Raw genomic sequence first — 19764 nt, forward strand, 5'->3', positions numbered from 1 at the left:
GAGAGAGAGAGAGAGAGAGAGAGAGAGAGAGAGAGAGAGAGAGAGAATGAATCCCAGGCAGGCTCTGCATTGTCAACGCAGAACCCTATGCAGGGCTAGAACTCACAAACCATGAGATCACTGTCTGAGCTGAAGTCAGACGTTTAACCCACTGAGCCACCCAGGCGCCCCTAATAGTTGGATTATTTATGGTTTCATATATATAAAATCATGCCATCTAGAAATAAAAGTAGTATGGGGCGCCTGGGTGGCTCAGTCAGTTGAGCATGGAGCCTGCTTCAGATTCTGTATCGCCCTCTCTCTCTACCCCTCACCCCCCAAAAAAAATATTTTTTAAAAATAAATAAAAAGTAGTTTTAGTTTTTCCTTCCAATCTGAATGCCATTTGTTTCTTCTTCTTGCTTAATTACCTTGGCTAAAACTCTAGTACAGTGTTGAATTACCAAGACCAGTCATGCCTGTCTTACTCCTGATTTTAGAGAGGAGCTTTCAGTCTTTCACCATTAACTATGATATGAGCCATGGCTTTTTTGTAGATATTCTTTATCAGGTTGAAGAAGTTCCTTTCTATTTTGAGTTTGAGTGCCTTTATCATGAAAGGATGTTGGGTTTTGTCAAATGCTTTTCTAATATTAATTAAATTGACATTGTTTTTTTTTCTTTGTTTTATTAATATAGTGTATTACATTAATTGATTTTCATACGTTGAACCAACATTGCATAGCTGGAATAAATCCCACTTGGTCATGATGTATAATCCTTTTTATGAGCTGCTAGATTTAGTTTGCTAAAATTTTATCTGAGTTCTTTTGCGTATGTATTTACAGGGGACATTGGCCTGTTTTTCGTCATGTCTTTGCCTGGTTTTGTTATTAGGGGAGTACCGTCTTCCTAGAATAATTAGGAAGTATTCCCTTCTCTTCATTTTTTGAGATGAGTTTGTGGAAGAATTACATTAATTTTTCTTTAAACATTTGATAAAATTCACCAGTGAGGCCATTTGGATTTGACCTTTATTTTTGGTAAATTTTTTGATTACTCATTCAGTCTCTTTAAGTCTTAATCATATTGTCTGTTCTTTCCAGTCATTTTAAGTTCCCTCTCTTTTTTTCTTTGTGTGTCTGATGGTTTGTCATTTTTGTTGACTTTACCAAAGAACCAATTTTTGGTTTATTGACTCCCTCCATTGTTTTTCTATTTTATTCTTCTTTCCTCTAATTTTTTTTTCTGCCCTAATTTTTCTTATTTCCTTCCACATTCTGCTAGCTTTGGGTTTAGTTTGCTCTTCTTTTTCTAGTTTCTCAAGGTGTAAAGTTAGATGATTGATTTGGGATCTTTCTTCTTTTTAAGTGTTGGGCACTCACAGTATAAATTACTTCCTGAGCAGTGTCTTCACTACATTCCACAAGTTTTGGTTTGTTGTGTTTTTGTTTTCAACTGTCTCAAAGTAATTACTTTCCTTTGTTACTTTTCTTGGACCTTGAATTATTTAGGCTTCTGCTGTTTAATTTCCACAAATTTGTGAATTTCTCAAATTTCCTTCTCTCATAGATTTCTAATTTTATTCTGTGTGGCCAGAAAAAAACATACTTTACAAGTTTTAGTATAACTTTTATATTTACTGAGATGTGTTTTATGGCCTAAAATGTAGTCTGTCCCGGAAAGTATTGTGTGTGTGCTTGAGAAGAATATGTAGTTTGCTATTGTTGAATTAAGTGTTCTCTGTATAGATGCCTGTTAGGTCTAGTTAGATTATAGTGTTATTCATATCTTCTATTCCCTTGCTGATCTTTTGTCTATATGATACTCACTACTGAAAGTAGGATACAAAAATAACTATAATTGTAGATCTTTTCCTCTTTTTAGTTCTGCCAGTTTTTGCTTCATGTATTTGAGAACTCTTGTTAAGTACTTATATGTTTAAAATTTTTATATCTTCTTGATGTATTAACCCTTTTCTTGTAAAATGTTCTTTGTATCTGAGAATTTTTTGTTTAAAGTTTAATTATTTTCTGATCTTAATACGGTTATTCCACCTCTCTTTTAGTTACTGTTTACATGGTATATCTTTTTCCATCCTTTTATTTTCAACTTATTTGTGTCTGTGATTCTAAAGTGAATCTTTTTTGGACAGCATTTAGTTGGATCAACTTTTTTTTATCCATTCTGCCAGTCTGCTTTTTAACTGATGAATTTACCCCATGGTATGTGTTCTATGTATATGGGTACGTTATGGAGTAAGTTCTTAATATTTATTGAATCTCTGAATGTTTGTTGAATGAGTGAACAAACAGATGGACCATTCTCATGTAGTTCCATACAGTTAAAAATGTTAAATTATTACAGGACCAGATTCAGCAAAGTATTTATGTATTTCAAGCAATGCATATCAGCCCAAGTAGGAATATGTTAGGGTATTTGAACATTAAACAACATACATGTAATTTGACTTATAGCAATAATAGATTGAAGGAGATTAACCAAAGGTCACAGCAATGACCGGACGGGAATTTCTTAATTAAAATTCATTGCCCATTCAAAATTTTCCAAAACAATAACAGGAACTATATGCTAAGAGTGGAAATGAACTTCCTTGGCTTGGCAAAAGGTGCCTTTAAAAAAGAAAATTATTGGGGCGCCTGGGTGGCTCAGTCGGTTAAGCGTCCGACTTCGGCTCAGGTCATGATCTCACGGTCCGTGAGTTCGAGCTCCACGTCGGGCTCTGTGCTGATCGCTGAGAGCCTGGAGCCTGTTTCAGATTCTATGTCTCCGTCTCTCTCTGACCCTCCCCCATTCATGCTCTGTCTCTCTCTCTCTCTCAAAAATAAATAAACGTTAAAAAAAAAAATCATTGTTAATATTGGTTCCTCATGGAAAACTCAGTAGAAGCTTTCCCTTTAAAGCTAAGAATGAGACAAGGTTGCCTACAGTCCCCTCTTATACTTAGCATTGTATTGGAGGAACCAAACAGTATTGTAGGAAAAGAAAAAGAAGTTAAAAGCCTTAAAGCAGAGAACAAAAGAAAAAAGCAGTACTCATCATTCGCTGATTCTCTGATTGTTGTGTACAAAGAAGGTCCAAGACAATCAGTAAACAAACTTCTTTTCAAGTCTATATTTTTCTAGAGAACTTAAATTTATTGGTGTCATAAAGACAAATTTTAAAATAGAGGAGTGATGTAAGAGTCTTATCCAAAAGAACATTGTTTTCAGTAGTTGCGTTTTAAGTTGTACATAAGAGTATTTGAATAGTTTTTATACTCAAGCTATATGTTCTTCCCTGTAGAGCTACAGAGAGTTCTGATGAAGTGGAGAGCCTGCGACCCCCTCGATTCTTTAATGAGGATGGAGTTATCAGACCTTACAGGTTGAGGGATGGGACTGGCAACCAAATGTTACAGGTGGGTGAAGAAGTATCTTACACACTAAGATTAATTTAGTCAAGTTTGCTTTATTACAAGTATCTATATAATGATTCCAATATATATTAGATTATTTGGGCTTTAGATGTTTTGCTTAATTCTGTTTAGAAGTTTTTTATGTTTACTTAGGTTTTAATGTACGTTTATTTACTATAAGATTTTTTTTTTCTTTTTTACAGGCATCAAAAAGTTTGATATGAAAACAGTTAATGCATGCCTTTGCAAGTGAAAGCCAGCAGTAGATTTTAGTCTTAAAATTTACAAACTACGTACAGCTGTTTCAATATTTTGAATACAAAGAAAAGCTTTCGTATTGGTAACTTTTTGTATAGGATTTTAGTGAATCTGACCTTGTTATAGGGTATTCTTAGTTCTGTACTGGATTTGCTAGATTTGTTGCAAACCATCATGCCTTTTGTACCCTCATAACTGGTGGTACTTACTTAACCAGTTAGACCATTTCTGCGTAGGGGACTCCCTCTGCATATCAAGCCGCTGGTAGCTTTAATACAATTCCTCCTGTCCACTTGGGCACGGATAAGGGAAAAATCAGTTCCACTGCTATTGTGAATTCTTGGGTTTCTTAGGCTTTTCTTTGGAAAATATTCAAGTGGCCATGACCTTCTTCCTGCCTTATGCTTGTGTAGTCTATTTAAAACCTGTGGAATCTGATAAGCAGTTCACATGAAAGCCAACATCTTTTAGAAAGGAAAATTGGCTTTTGAAACAGTAGACCATTTGAAGGTAGAATATTTTACCAGTTTGGATACTTTTCTTACTTTGAAAATTGTCCTTTTTAAAATTTGGATCATGGTGTAGGTAGCATACATAATAGGTTATACCATTTCAAGTTACTTCATCTGTGGTTTAGATGTGGAGTCCTAAAGTAAATCACTTGTTGGAAAACAAACCAGGAGTCGTTATGTTAAATAGACTTGAAAATATTCGTAGTAATAATAACCTGTAGGGATATGGTGCTTCCTTTATAGCCTTGATATTTTAAATATTTTCATGTTTAAAATGACCATGGTAAATATTTAAAACTTCAGTATTTTACCCACTACATGTAGAGAATATCATTTTGAATAAAATGTGCTTCCATCTAATATAGTAAAACATGACCATTGAGCTAATGTGTATTATTTAATAAAGTGATACTGTATTTAAAATGTTTTTAAAGCCTCAAAATAATTGCATATGGGGTAGAACTGGCAATCTAGTGAGAGGTTGTGCTCTAAAAGGCATTTCGTACAATCTCTGCAATGACAGTGTATCATTCTTTGGAAGATGCAAATGGCGCAGAAGTCACCTACGGTTAATACATTTGAAAAATATACTTCTATTCAGTTGCTGCCTTCCCTTGTTCGGGAAGTAACGTGTTCCTTACATTAGTAACTTATGTTAATAACATACTACTAACATTTTATTGGAGTGCCTAGTCATCACCTGTTGAAAAACTAAAAATATTTCTTGAGAAATTTTTAATAAATTTAGTAAGAAGGAAGTGTGAGTAGTGAGGAGAATTTAGAAATACATCCTCATTATCAGGGAATAGATTATAACAAAAGGAGAGAGACATGAGATACCAAAAATTTCTCACAGCTGATAACTTGATTTTAGTGACAAGTAAATGTATTTTATACATTCATTAATTGTTAACTGAAGCTTTAAATTTTGGGATTTAAAGGTCAGGACTCTTGACTGTGTGTTTTTAAAGGTGCATATTGTTTTTAGTAGGCCAGTCTTAGTGTTAATTGCTAAAAGAGCTATTTAAAGGACTAAACCCTCACAATCCTTGTCAGCCATTTTACTTGTTTTTCAGCAAGAGCATAAATACAGTAGTAGCTGGAATACCTGTAGGAATTCACCAGAGGCCTTAGGATGTTTTTGGTTAGCATTACCTCTTACAAGCGTAAGAAGTAGGTTGTTGGTTTGGTGGTAATGGTGCTTTTTTAATCACAAGTCTGTTATTAGCAAACAGTTTAAAATCCATGAATGGCAGTATATAGAAAAAAAGTAGATGACATAGAAACAGGATTTAAGATCTCATCTGCCAAGATTTCATCTAAGTGACTTGACAGTGGTGCCCTTCGAAAATGTTTAATATTTGAAATGCTTCTCATTTTTCTTTTTCTAATTCTCCAAAAAAAGGTACTCTGTGTTCACTAAATTATATGGATCAAAATATCATTAAATATAAAATATACTCTGTATGCCTTTGCATCTAGAAAGAAGTGCCATATTATAGTGCTTCCTGGTAGTCAATTCAAGTTACCTGCTAGAGAAATAGGATAACAATTCTAATATATTCACGAAATACCTTAGTGGTATTACCGAATTATTTTACCCATTGAGTGTACCAACCAGTGGAACTTCTTAGTCTTTGGTCTCTTAAGTTATGGAATATATCCATAATTACTGCCCTACTCATCTGAAAAGTCTGCTTCAAAATTATTCTAACTCGAACATTTCACAATTTTACATGTTTGCCAGCATTTTGCCATGCCTGACTAACCTTTGTGCTTCTTTTTTCCTTTACCATGCTTACAGAAAATTCAGGTCTACAGGGAGTGGATCATGACTCACAGTAGCAGTAGTGATGATGATGATGATGATGATGATGATGAGTCAGATCTGAAATGTTAAATTCGTGTGTTCTTTGTCATTTTATTTGGAATGTTTCATTAACATGTTTTGTATGACTGCTACCCTAATGCCTATATATCCATTTGTAAGGAGTGAAAATACTTTTTTCCTTTGAAAATGTGTTTTTACACATTTTCAGAAAGCAAAGTAATTGCATTATTAAGCACAGAAAAATGTATTTTACACCCAAAGTGGGGCATATTATATTTTCTACCATTTGCTTGTATATGTTTTGTGGCTTTATAAAATGCAGAGTTTGTCTTTACGATTTAAAGGTAGACTTAAATATTTCTTTAATGTTCACTAGTTTTCTTTTAAATTATCTGCTTATTAGCAAAATGCCATTTTTAATATTCTCTGTAAATTTTCTGGGCTATAATTCCATTGTGTAAAAGAAAAATAATAGGAACACCAAGTCAATATTTTATATTTAGCATTTGGAAAGTATTTTTGTCAAATTTCTTTTAATAATAATAAACTTATGTAACTTCAATATGAATGTGTTGTTCTATTCCAAAATCATATAGGTTGTACCACTCTCATAAGGAACATTCATGATTTGTCATGGAAGGTTAGGTGGTGACATAATGTGTAGTCTTAGAATGAAAAATAATGTTCTTTGGTTCACTTTTTATTTCATTATATATATATTTTTGTGAAACAAGGAACAAAGTTGGTTTTATAGCCATTATATTTACTTGTTAACCTAAATATCCATATGCTATATCCCTATTATAAAATTTTACAGATTAATTCAGGATATTAGAAGAATTTTTATAGTATTTTTATAGTTTGTTTTTTTTTTTAAATTTTCAACTTGAACGATTTTGTCCCATTTTTTTTAAATTTTTTTTTTCCAAGAGAGAAAGCGAGCATGCCTACGTGTGAATAAGTGGGAAGGGGTGGAGAGAGGTAGACAGAAGATCTCAAGCGGGCTCCTCGCTGACAGCAGAGAGCCTGATGTGGAGCTCAAACTCCCAAACTGAGATCGTGGCCTGAATTAGATGCTTAACTGACTGAGCCACCCAGGCGCCCCTATCTTGTCCTAATTCACTATTCAGTTAGATGTACAAAAGAAATCATCTAAAGGTGAATGACTAGTAGTAATATATTTTTTTTAGTTTTTATTTCAATTCCAGTTCATTAACATACAGTATAGTATTAGTTTCAGGTGTACAATATAGTGATTCACCAGTTCTTATAATTATACTACCCAGTGCTTATCAGGACAAGTGTACTCCTTAATCCCCATCACCTATTTCACCCATCCCCCCACCTACCGCCCCTCTGGTAAACCATCAGTTTGTTCTCTATAGTTAAGAGTGTTTCTCGGTTTGCCTGTCTCTCTCTTCTAATTCTTTTTTAGTTAAATGGTAATCCCTATGACTGCTGTGTTTTTGGATCAGCAGAGAAACATTTACCTTGACTTATGTTAATCAGTTTATATTGAGCTTATATTAATTGGATTGTAGTAAATAATTGCTTAATCAACTTTTGGTTTAATTGATTCAACTCATCATTTCTGAATCTCTTCTGATTCTTAAGTTTACCAAGATTTTAGTTCTATAAATCATTGTTCTATTTCTTAGAAAATGACTAGTTTAATTATTTAGTATTGAGCTTACAAAAAAAGCTAAAAAATGATAAGGTCTTTTGAAATTTCTACCTGCCTAGCATTCATTTAAATTAAATAGAAATCAAGGTTGTATATACTAGGACTAAGAAATATGTGAGTGCCAAATAATTTAATTATTGTTTTCACCAAAATAGTATTCTTCTCTTTTTGGATGAGTAAATACATGAGAACAGTGACCATTAAAATAGTCATGACTTGTATCAGAGACAGTGTAAATCCATCTTATCGCCATTGGTCTCTCACCCCTGGCTAAAATCAAACAAAACCTACTCCTTCTACAAGGAGCTAGAAAGAGCACAACCTATTATTATGTATTGCGTATGTCTTAGGAAAGGTCTGGAAATGTCTTCATTGACTTTTTACACTTCAGCGAGGCACAGGGCCTTTCTAAATGGGAAAACTACTGAACCTCTTGATTACAAGGCATTTACTGACTTTCCTGTGGTTGGTCTGTGACACTTAATCCTATGGTATAGGTTTCCTAAAGATTCGTAAGAATTTATCGGGAAAAGTTCTGGATATTTCAGCATCGCCTTGCCATTTTAATGAAAAGGAAATTGTAGACAGGGTTACATTTATTTAAGATCCCTTAAATAGCGCAATGATTTAAAACCATATTCTAGTAACTAAGAAGCTGTCATGTAGTTCATGTAGTCTTAAGGATTTAGCATTCTTAAATTTTTAAAACTTAGAAGTGAAATATGTTCTTAACAGAATAACTGCCCTTGTTCTTTCTGTTTCTGTTTTCATGCCCAGGGAAAAATCTTTTCAAGCTGCTTTGACCACCAATACTATTTTTCCAGTAAAAAAAAAAGTTGCTTTTTATTACAGAAAAATTCAAGATTGAAGATTCCTCTGTTATTTTACACCAGTGTGCTCATGTTGGAAATATAGGACATGAACAAAAATATCTTCTTACTCCTCACCAAATATATAGAAAATAAGTTCAACTTTGGCACTTTTATGAGATGCTTATTAGAGGCTTTATAATTAATTAGAATTTTAAAATGGAAGTATTTTATAATGAGAAAGTGTAGAAAGCTACATCTGAAAGATTAAGTCGTACCACACCTTTCCATATCCTTTATTTATATTCTAAATTTCTATTTGATCACTGCTTATGTATAGAAAAAGGAAAGGAGGGGTTCTTCTATCATCTCTAAGGGAGTCATCACTCATTGTCTCTTTGCCTTTGTATTTACTTGACACTTGAGTAACATTGAAAACTGGCAGGAAGAAAAACTCATAAAAATCCTGAAATTGTGGACATCTTTACCGTGGATAAATTTATAAGAGCAGCTTATAAGTGAAGTAAGATGAATTGGATATAACAAATGTAAATCCAGAATAATATTGCTGCCAATATTCCTTATAAAAAAAATAAATTTCACTTTGTTTCCATATTTAAAATAATCTGGATTTTATAAATTTTACATTTTGAAATTGTTCAAAACATATCAGTGTTAAGTGTTGATTTTAAAGTGATGCTATTAAAATTTGCAAATAGAGCCATTGTAATTTGTGACTAGGACATCAATATTCAACATGAAATACATGATACTGTATTTACATCCCAAGGTCATATATCCTGAAGAACAATAGCTGCTGTAGTAGTTGGTCTGATTTAACCCCTGTGGTGAAATTTTGCATCATACTCTCCTATAGTAATGGGAGGAGGACCAGAGACAAACAAAAGTGTTACTGCGTACTTTTCTACTACCCCTTCAAGCCTTTGGTTTTGTTTTGTAGATTTCCTTGCAAATGTATAATTTATTATTAATTTATAATGGTCAAAAAACATTAAAGGTCTTATGGGGTCTAAATAAGATACATAAATTATTCATTTATAGCAAGTAATTGTGATGGGTATGTAAAAAGAATGTCAATTTTAATTTATCCCTGCACCTTTGAGATAAATGGAGATTAAAAATGTTTAGATTGTTAATTTAATCTTTAATTTCAGTGGATGAATGTTTGAATTCATGAAGTGCAGTGAGTATAAACAGTACTATGTAAAACATTATCAAAAGTACTGAATCCAAGAAGAATAAAACACATGATTTCAAATTGGTCTCTATTAGGGAGCTAGTTAGAATAATTTAAAATTTTCACATGTAGCAGTTTGTGGTTGGTTAGTTTTAATGCGGTAGACCATTTTCATGTCCATTATCTCAGTGTGATGAATTTATTTAGTAATTATTTAGCAATAGTGTACCTCTAAAATGAGCTTTAAATTAAATGTCTAATAACTTTGTAAAGTTGGTTTTTAATATAGCCTTTTTATTACGTATGTATATTCTAAGCAATGAAATAGTAACAAAGATATGTGCTAAATTGCATTATGCCATTTTCTGAATCTTAGAGATGCTTAAATATTTGTTCAAAATAGTATAGTCAATATCAGTGTTTTTGAAAAACAAAGGATAGTTAGAGACTTAGCTAAACATGTAATTCTTGATTGGGTATGCTGTGTTTTTCTAAATTATTTAGATTATCATTTAGAGTAGAAAATGCTTAACTATACGTCTACAAAGATTTTTCTGAATGTAGAACTTGGGATTTCTATGAATTAAAAAATTGATAGACCCATACTTCCATGGATAAAGCTAAATTCCTCTTGTGAATCGTTAGCTAACATTGATAAGAAAATTTTCAAAAAATAGATTTTTTTTTTTACTTTGCGACTGTAGTACATGCTCAGTGAAGAAAAGTTAGAAACTACAGAAATAAAAATTATCCTGTCTCCCCACCATTTATGATGATATATTTCCTTTTTAAATTTTTTATTAACATGGTTGTGATCCAAATACGTAAATTTCTGTTAGGTTATAAATTTTTATAAGCAGAATTATTAACTTCTAAAAATTAAAAAAGTGATCTATCCATGGAATAATCCCCAATGTGGGAAACTGGTCTTTATTTCTAGAATACATAAAAGCCAGCAGAACCTTTTCTCAATTTTTATAATTTTTTGTAGTTATAGAAGTTTTATTTTCTTTTTAACTGAACATGTTTGTACCTTTTTACAAAGTTTCCATCCCTTAAATAAATATCCTCTTAAAATGAGTGTGTGTGATCCTTATGTCCTTCACGTGTAGGAATGTTGTCAGCTGGGTTATTCCACGAGGGTAGCATACTCTTCAGCTTTTCAGATATTTTACACCTTTATCTGTGTTGTCTTTGAATCTCTTACATCTCTTACCTTAATATCATAGTTACGATTATGTGAGTTGTTGTAGAAGGGAGGCTGCTTTTGTCTGTTGTATATTTCTTTTCTTTCAGAAATTACAGATGTTTATAATTAGCCTCAAACACTGCCCTAATAGCAATTGGAAGATAACTGCCTTCAGCCGACGTGGTCTTTCCCTTTACCTCTGGAGGAGAATTACAACTGATCTGGAAGAAAGGGCTTACCATAGGCAGTCAGATCACCAGAGTAGTGCTGAACACTCTTCCTGGCTTCATCTGAAATTTTGAGTAAGTGGACAAGAACTAGGAGACAGATGCTTATTGGATTTTACTCTTCATTTTGTAACTCTTCCCGTCCAGAAGCCAGTTTCTGAATGGGATGAGACAACTGAAGAGAGCCAAATCCTGTTATCTAGGCAAGTTAGAGCTCTTAGCATCTCAACTAAAGCAGATCCTATGAGAAAGGAGATTAACCTAGATACATTCTAATACATCATTTATCAATTTGGCGGAGGTCTCTTAGAGAGTCTTTGATACATCATTTTAGAAGGCCTGTTCTTTCCAACATTTAGTAGTAAGTCCCACTGACTTTATTTTGCACCAGAAGAGTAATTCACTCCACTTAGAACCTTCCAGTATTACATAACAATACCTTTTGAATAAGACTTTGAAATTATATCTTTTTCTGGAGGTGATGATTCCACTTGAGTTTTTTCTTTGAATCAATTATAAAATTATTTTTTTGATTCTTTTTTAATTCAGTAACTGAATGAGACCAATTCAATTTCTCAATCTTTTAGGGAAGGATAAATACTATTAAAATAGAAAATTTAGTACATTTAACTTTAAAATAAATCCTTAAATGTTAAGTTCAGGTAGGTTTACCTGGAGTCTCTCTTCTTCCCAAAGATGTGCAAATAGAGCTTCAACTTTGCAGTAGTTATTAGCTTAGAAGCCATTTAGCCTTTATTTTAGCTATAGGTGCTAAATTGTACCCTGGAACTCAGTACATGACCTCTGTACTTCTGTGTTAGAGCTCTACCTCATATGACTTCCCCTGGTTACTGTGGACAGCACCCAGAGTCTCAGCATGAGTTGAGCTTAGGAAAGCTCATTTGAAACTTTTTTTTAGTGTGTGCTCTAACAGTAGTGTTCTTAGAAAACATTGGTATAAGTTATGAAAAATCTATTTTTTATTGGCCAAATGTCCTATGAAAGAAAGGTGTTCTCTTGCCAAATGAAGCAATTCATTTGCATGCAGAATTAAATTGGAGGCCACTTTGATTCATCCAAAAACAAACTTTCATGTCATCTATGGAAGGAAGCACCGTGTACTTTTTCTATCAGTCTTTAGTTACAAATTCAAATGAAATTGATGTCCCAGTTACTTTTGATGATGACTCTAATGAATTTTAATGTCAAATTTTCTGTGAAAAATTACCACAGGTTCTTCACAGAACCCTATAGGAAGCAGTGTGGAGAAAAATGTACAGTAGGCATTTTGTGGCACTTCCGGTCTGAGGTAGTTGTTTTAGTTAAAGATCTCATGAAGCTCCAATGGTGGAATATATAAGTATAGGAGGCTGCATGTTTCTTGTAAAGTTAACTTGTATAGAATTGGCAGGCTATTTCAAATTTTAAAATTGCCAAAAAAGTAAATGTATAATTGTATACGTGTAATTGAATTTTTGCTAGATGATCTGGTAGTATAGGTTATATGAATACCAAGAAGAAACAGTGTCATGTATTCCTACAAGTATTTTGTTAAATTCTTACTAGTTTTGTATTGGACACTCTTCTAGATCTTAAGATTACAGGTCTGAAGAGAGTAGTCAACATTGCTGTTCATCTTTTCTGAGATTACAACCGTAGTGAACTTTATTCTAGTTATTGGGGACAAAACAAAAGCTATGTTAGAGGCCATCCCAGTCCTGTCAGATCTTCACAGTCTCATTCCTGTTGGCTGTTGAGCTGCTTACTAAATGCAAGGCTCTAAGAGACTGTAGGACTCAAAAGAGACAAGATATACCCAACCATCCAAGAAGATAATGATTCCTAGGTAATTATATGACACTGGAGCATTGTAAGAGATACGGTACAGCTTGTAGGATATCTGGATCCAGATTACAGTGAGCTGTTAAAATGGCAGCTCACTGTATCTGCTGGACTCTATGTAGTTCTTTGGGCTAACCCATTTTGACAATAAAAATTATCTGAGCTATAGCAGTATCTTATGGCTCAGGGCCTGGATTCTAGAGCCAAGTAAACCTGAATTCAGCTCCAGCTTTTCCTTTCACTAGCTTTATAATCTTCTAGTCTGCTTGCCTGGCCGCGATTTCCAAACTGTAAAATGGAGATAATTCTACTACTTAACAATTGGTGTTAAGTAGTGTTAGTGTCATAACACCAAGATACAACAGTACCTTGGTGTTGGTAACATAGTACCAAGATAACAGTAACCTTGGTGGTGTTGATAGGATCTAAACAAGTAAGGTAACGTGTGTGACTGTTAGTACAGTGTATAGTAAGAACTCATTGTATTTTCATTATTCCAGGTGAATACCGGTTGATGCTAGTTCTTGGTCATCATTATATAAATTTTATGTTTTACATTTGTCTCCTTTTTATCAGGATAAAAGCGTTAATGAATCTTACCCTTTTTCTTCCTTTCAACATTAATGGAATACTGTAATTAAAATATCACAACCATTTCCACATATTAATTGGTGAACAAGAGAAACAATCCTCAGTAATTTGGACTGCTCTGAATTACATACTATTTTGAAAGAAATGTTAAAATGTTTAAAATAAGTTCTTAAGTACGTGTAGCATGATGGGTCAATAAATGATGCTCAGTAGAGGTTCTGCTGGAAATGTGTTTAGAGAGACTTGTAACTATCCACTTAAAATTATTTTTGGCCCTTCTTCTGGAAGGGCCAATTTAATGGTCTTTTATTATCAATGCACATAATTATGTCATGAGCATAATTCTGTCCTTTCTCCAGTCTTTGAGTTGAACCAGTTGATGATAGTTCATATCTCTTAAGGTAGTAGTGGTTTACTTGATTTGATTTTTAAGTTGGCGGGGTTATACTCAACTTTCCTTCCCGGTCTAAACTGTTAGCAGAATTTACCCTTTTGATTAACAATCAGAATAGCTCATTAGCTTGGGAGGAGACAAAGGTGTGGGAGATTCAGAAAGACCTGATTCCTTACCAGATTTGATGACTGTCACTGAGATTTGAAGTTTGTTTTTTTTTTTTTTTTTTTTTCACATCACCTTGCCTCACAGAATAGGCCAAATAACACTCCTTCACTGTTGGTTACATTTATTGTGTTAGGTATATGAAATTATTGAGCTTTGAGGTAATGAATTTCCACTACATTTTATCATGAAGCATGGTTGAATGCCTTGTGTCTCCTGGCTAGGGCCCTGAAATCTCTCATGTTTGAAGTGAATTAGTAAAACAGTTTTTATCTCTAACCTTTAATCCAATAACTCTAGGAAAGTTATGCTTCTTGATCACATTTTTCTCTAAAGATAGCGATTGTTTTGAACAAGTTGTCTATTTACTTCTTAAATAATTGAGAAATGATAGCCTTTATTATTTTAATTTACGATTACCTACCTACATTTTGTTGTTTTTAAAAACAAGCTTAATTTTTTAGTATAATCTGTTTATAGGCCTTTCCTCTTTCCCCATCATCTGCTGACTATTCAAATTAGCCAGTGTATAAAGGTGTTTATTTGTTGTCCAGTAGATTGTCTTGTCTGATAGCATTCTGACTCTTTATTTCTCATCTAGATGAATTTCATTTTCCTCTCATCCTTCATGTTTCTGTCTTTAAAAAAAACCAACAAAAACCATTTATACTTCCATGAGACTGTGTGGTCTTCCAAAAGAGCCAGGTACTGATCAGATTTGGGGGTTTTTTGATTTGTTTTGTTTTGTTTTGTTTTGCTGAACTGTGTGTTCTTATCCTTTATCCAATTTCCTGAAGTAAATCTCCCATGAATATTAGCACTTTAGATTGTTTGGGATTTAAAGCCTTCCATGTTTGTGATTTATTCCCCATATCTATCTTTTCATATTTTGCTTTGTTCTTTTCAGAAATATTTTTGTTATAGAACTTTGCTGATTCATAGCATTTGGACGACTTGAACGTGTTAGCAATATAATTTTCAGCGTCTCTTCTTTTTCTAAAGTATTGGAATTACCTGATATGAAATGTGGATGTTAGTAGAGGGTGACCCTGGCACCCCTATCTTATAGGTTCCTACCATCAGTGTATTTCTAGGTTTGCAGTCACTTTGGATTTATTTGTATCTAATAAACTAAGGTCTACATACTCTTCTAATGCAAAAAGAACCCTTTTACCAGTAACCATACATTTTAATTATCTATAAATTCTGACATATGTAACAGTTCCTTTGTGTTCTCAAACGATGTGTATTTTAATGAATAAGGCAAAATTTGTTTTTTTTTTTATTTTACACCGCGTGTTAAATGAGGCTAACATGTCTAACATACTGGCTAATGTACTTGATACTTCAGCCTAATTATTGGATTTCAGCCAAATTTTTGTCTTTATGCAAAGGCTGTATATAGTGATTCCTAGCCCTAGTTTTGTAGTTCATTTATTTTAAAGGGTATCACAAATTATTTCAGCAGAAACATTGATACCTAATATCTGTTTGGGAAAGGGGGAGACAGGATATTAACACTGAACTATTTGAACCCTACTAACCTAAAAAAAAAAAAAAATTAGCCTGCCTGCACTGCTTTAGCAGCCTGCTTCAGCAACATCCAGCATCAGGGATATTGAAGACACTTTTGAGGTATCATGGGAAACGTGTGACTGGCACCATAAGAGGAAACATCATGGTATAGTGAAAAGCACTGGAACTAGAAGGGAAGAAACCACTTTTCTGAGCCCACTCTTGCAACTGACAGTATGGCCCCAAGCAAGTCACTTAACTGTAATCTTAGCTAATCACACGAGGTTGCTTGGAAGAGTAGGTGGGTAAGACACTTACTTGATTCTCCATTATTTCATGTGTATATAAGGTCGTGTTTGGATGAACAGTAACTTTGCTTTAGGTTGAAAATTGTTTTTTTTTTTTCTGAAATGATTTATAATGATGCTATGAAAAGTAAAAGTCTAAATATATAGAAAACTTATAAAGTGAAATAATTAGAAAACTGTAACCAAAGGCATGATGTTTGTAGACTTACAGCGTGATGGAAGATGATGGTTGATAAGCCATCATATTCTTTCACTCCCATGCTTCTATGGGACTGGGTTCCCTATTCTTCTCTATTCACCTGTTTGTAATGGAGTTTTGCTATCTAAGGACTTATCTTTGATATTTATTCAAATCTATCCATTCTGATAACAGCACAGTTCAGTGTGTGTTCAAAATAGGCAGCTGTATGACAATCGTGTCCATTTGTCTTTCAAGTGTTGGATCTAAGGTTTTTGGTGAGCTCCAGAAAACATAGCATGAGTGACTTTTGGGGGGATTTCTAGCTTTTACTTCCACCAGATGCTACTGTGATGTTTGACATTGGTTTAATTGCTTATTTGCACAGGTTACATTTTATTTAAGTTGGGTGTGAAAAGTGGAAAGTATTGCGAAGCAGGCTCATCTACAATGCCCAAATTTAAAACATTAAAATAGAAGCTAGGTACCTAGAGGTAAACCATAGCTTTTAAGCTGTTTGAAGGTTGTGGTCTATTAATGAGGCATATAGACTCTTGACTTACAGTAGTGGTGATATTCTTGAGATCAGCATTTGTACTCTTGATTTTTAACCTTTTTTTTTTTTTTTAAGTTTATTTTGAGAGAGAGTGAGCAAGGGAGGGCCAGAGAGAGAGAGAATGAGAAAATCATAAGCAGGCTCTGCACTGCAAGCACGAAGCCCAATGTGGGGCTTAAACTCAGGAACCTTGAGATCATGAGCTAAGCCAAAATCCAGAGTCAGACACTTAACTAACTCAGCCACCCAGGTGCCCCTGTACTCTTGATATTTAAACTTGGTTATACAGAACAAAAGAAAATAATACCTTTAAGCTAATTTCTTTTCAAATACAAAAAATAACCGAAAAGTGTATAAAATTAAAAATAATAGTTTCACTTCTGCCCCCACTATTAACCTTTTCAAGCCCAGAGATAAGTGCTATTACAGTGTAGTGTGTTATCACCAACCCTTCCAGATATGTCTTGTGAATATATAAATAAGTGTACATGTATGTTTTTAGTACTCCCATTCATTCCCAGCAATGTAATTGGTCTTCATTTAATATATGTTGCACATCTTTCTTTTTTTTTTTTATTATTTTTATTTTTTTTAACTTTATTTATTTTTGAGACAGAGAGAGACAGAGCATGAACGGGGGAGGGGCAGAGAGAGAGGGAGACACAGAATCGGAAGCAGGCTCCAGGCTCTGGGCCATCAGCCCAGAGCCTGACGTGGGGCTCGAACTCACGGACCGCAAGATCGTGACCTGAGCCGAAGTCGGACGCTCAACCGACTGAACCACCCAGGCGCCCCGCACATCTTTCTATATCATTATGCACATCTGCAGTTTTCTTTCATGACCACATAATGTCACATTGTATGGCTATACTATAATTGATTTAAACAGTCCCCTTTATGATTTTAACTTAGTATTACTGTGAAGATTCTATAATGTATATCTTGGCATAGTTTTGCATAAGATAAATCCTAGCAGTCAAATTCCTCACTTAAAGGGTATTTTTAATTGATTGGCATTTTCTTGATTTTGAGTTGTTGAACATATTCTCATATGTTTATTGGTCAGGTTTGTTGCACTTAACACATTTTCCTATTGGTTTACTCGGTTTTCTTCTGTTGAATTGTTCATATTCCTAGAATTCTCTGTTATGAAATTAGCTCCATATCTCTGGATTGACAGATATTTTCCCAGTTTATTCTGTAATCTTTATGTTATTTTACTTTGTTCTGTTTGTTTACTGTTTTGCCACCCAGTAATGCTTAATTTCCAAGTACTTAACATTTTTTTATATTGTTTTATAGACTTTGTGTTTTATATTTAAGGTTGTCTCACTTTAAGGTTATTAAAATGTTACTTTTTCTTGTACTTATATAGTTTCATTTTGTATGCCTAAATCCTTGAGCCCCCTGGAATTGATTTGGTATGGAGAGAAATGGGGACCCAGCTTTAGCTAGCATGTTACCTGAAACACCATTTAATAAAACATGCTTCTCCCAGTAATTTAAAATGCTATCTGGATTTTATGTATCCCTGTTTTTGGATATGTAGTATTTTATAACGTCCCAGTGTACATTTTGGTCAGCTTCTGGAATCTGTATTCTTTCTGTTGACCCATCTGTGTATAACTGCCAGTGAGCACTTAACCGTTTCACCAGTTGTGCTCATGTCTGCTAGCTTAGTTCTCACTCAGCTTTTACAATTTATTGGGTATCAACACTTTTTCTCCTAGAGAAATTTTAGTATAATTTTGTCAAATCACTTCCTCTTCTCTCCCCAGAAGAAACTAACACACCCTATCCAGGGGTCATATTGTTTTGGCGGGGTGGTAAAAATTGGGGTTGGGGAAGGGAATAACAGCACTATTGTAATGAATTTTTCTATCCAGGATACGACATGGATTTCCATTTTCACGTTTTCTGTTATTCCCCTCAATAGTGCTATAGCTTTTATCACATAAATTTTGCATGTTATTTGTTAAGTTTATGCATAAATGTTTATTTTTTATTATCCTGATAAACAGAATTTTTTTTCCTTCCATTTTTCTATTTGATACTGTGTTTATAAAACAAAGTTACTGGGTTTATATACTTGGGTTTTCCAGACAATACTGTCATCTGCAAAAAATTTCTATTCTTCCTATGCAATTTGATACTTTTTAATATTTTATATTTTCTTAGAATATGACCTAAGATTATCTTGAAGTCACTTGTTAGCTTTTAATTTTAAGTTTTAGACATAGCCTAATGGAACACAATTTTCTGAAATCTTTTTATCTCTTTTGGATTTCTTCAAGAGATCTGACATTTTGGCTGAATTCTTAACATACCGCTTTTTGAGGGATCTTAGTCACAGTTACACTGTTTGCCCTTAAAAAGTAATAAAAAATGAAGTAAGTAAAAAAAAAAAAAGAAAAGTAGGCTAGCCCACAGTATATTTTAAGTAGCCAAAGTAACTCTGTCCTCAGAGTAAATGATATTTAGAACAGAATTAAAAATGATGTGTATTTCATTTATATAATTATTTTTATATTTTCTGGGACAAAGAATTGTTGACAATGTCACGGATAGACAGTGTTTCCACAGTCTTGAAAATAAAGGTTGTTGTATATGCTAATTAGGTCCCACAGTTCGTGTTTGTCCAGAGACACTCTGCTCCTCATTTGTGAATGAGTTACGAGACTGGGAAAGAAAAGCATGTTTGTAAGGCAGATAGGAAAATCCCAGGGAAGATGCAAGATGGGACCAATACTAATTTATGTGATACATACGTTTACAATGTGTTAGCATTTACATGTGTTTTTTGTACATAGGTGATCAAATACTAGTATGTTTTTTAAGAGAAAATGAATGTGATAGTTCAGTAGTAACCTTAACAGGTTCAATTTAAACTCTGTAAGGTCATGACATTATCTTCTAAAAATCCAGCATTAAACATTGATATAGCTGCAATTGAGTCATCTTGAATAAATCAGTACAAATAGGTGCTTTTAAAAAAGGAAGCAGCAATAGTTTTCTGAATATTCAATTATATGATGTATTTACTGTATAAATATGTTAATAATTTGCCCCCATTGAGAAATGGCTTTTAGAGGATCACAATGCATTCATTA

General features: G+C 33.5%; 1 protein-coding gene across 9 annotated transcripts in view; it reads left to right on the forward strand.

Moving 5' to 3' along the window:
- Positions 1–19764, forward strand: part of VPS13A (vacuolar protein sorting 13 homolog A) — a 257663-nt gene that overhangs the window by 230986 nt on the left and 6913 nt on the right. For 6 of the 9 annotated variants that reach the window (XM_049633762.1, XM_049633775.1, XM_049633767.1 and 3 more), the window contains one exon: positions 3286–3400. In XM_049633762.1, coding sequence (XP_049489719.1) covers positions 3286–3400 — 115 coding nt within the window. The other 3 variants (XR_007458693.1, XM_049633783.1, XM_049633793.1) reach the window with 3 other exon arrangements.

The sequence above is a fragment of the Panthera uncia genome, chromosome D4, assembly GCF_023721935.1.
Source record: "Panthera uncia isolate 11264 chromosome D4, Puncia_PCG_1.0, whole genome shotgun sequence".
NCBI classification, from domain to species: Eukaryota; Metazoa; Chordata; class Mammalia; order Carnivora; family Felidae; genus Panthera; species Panthera uncia.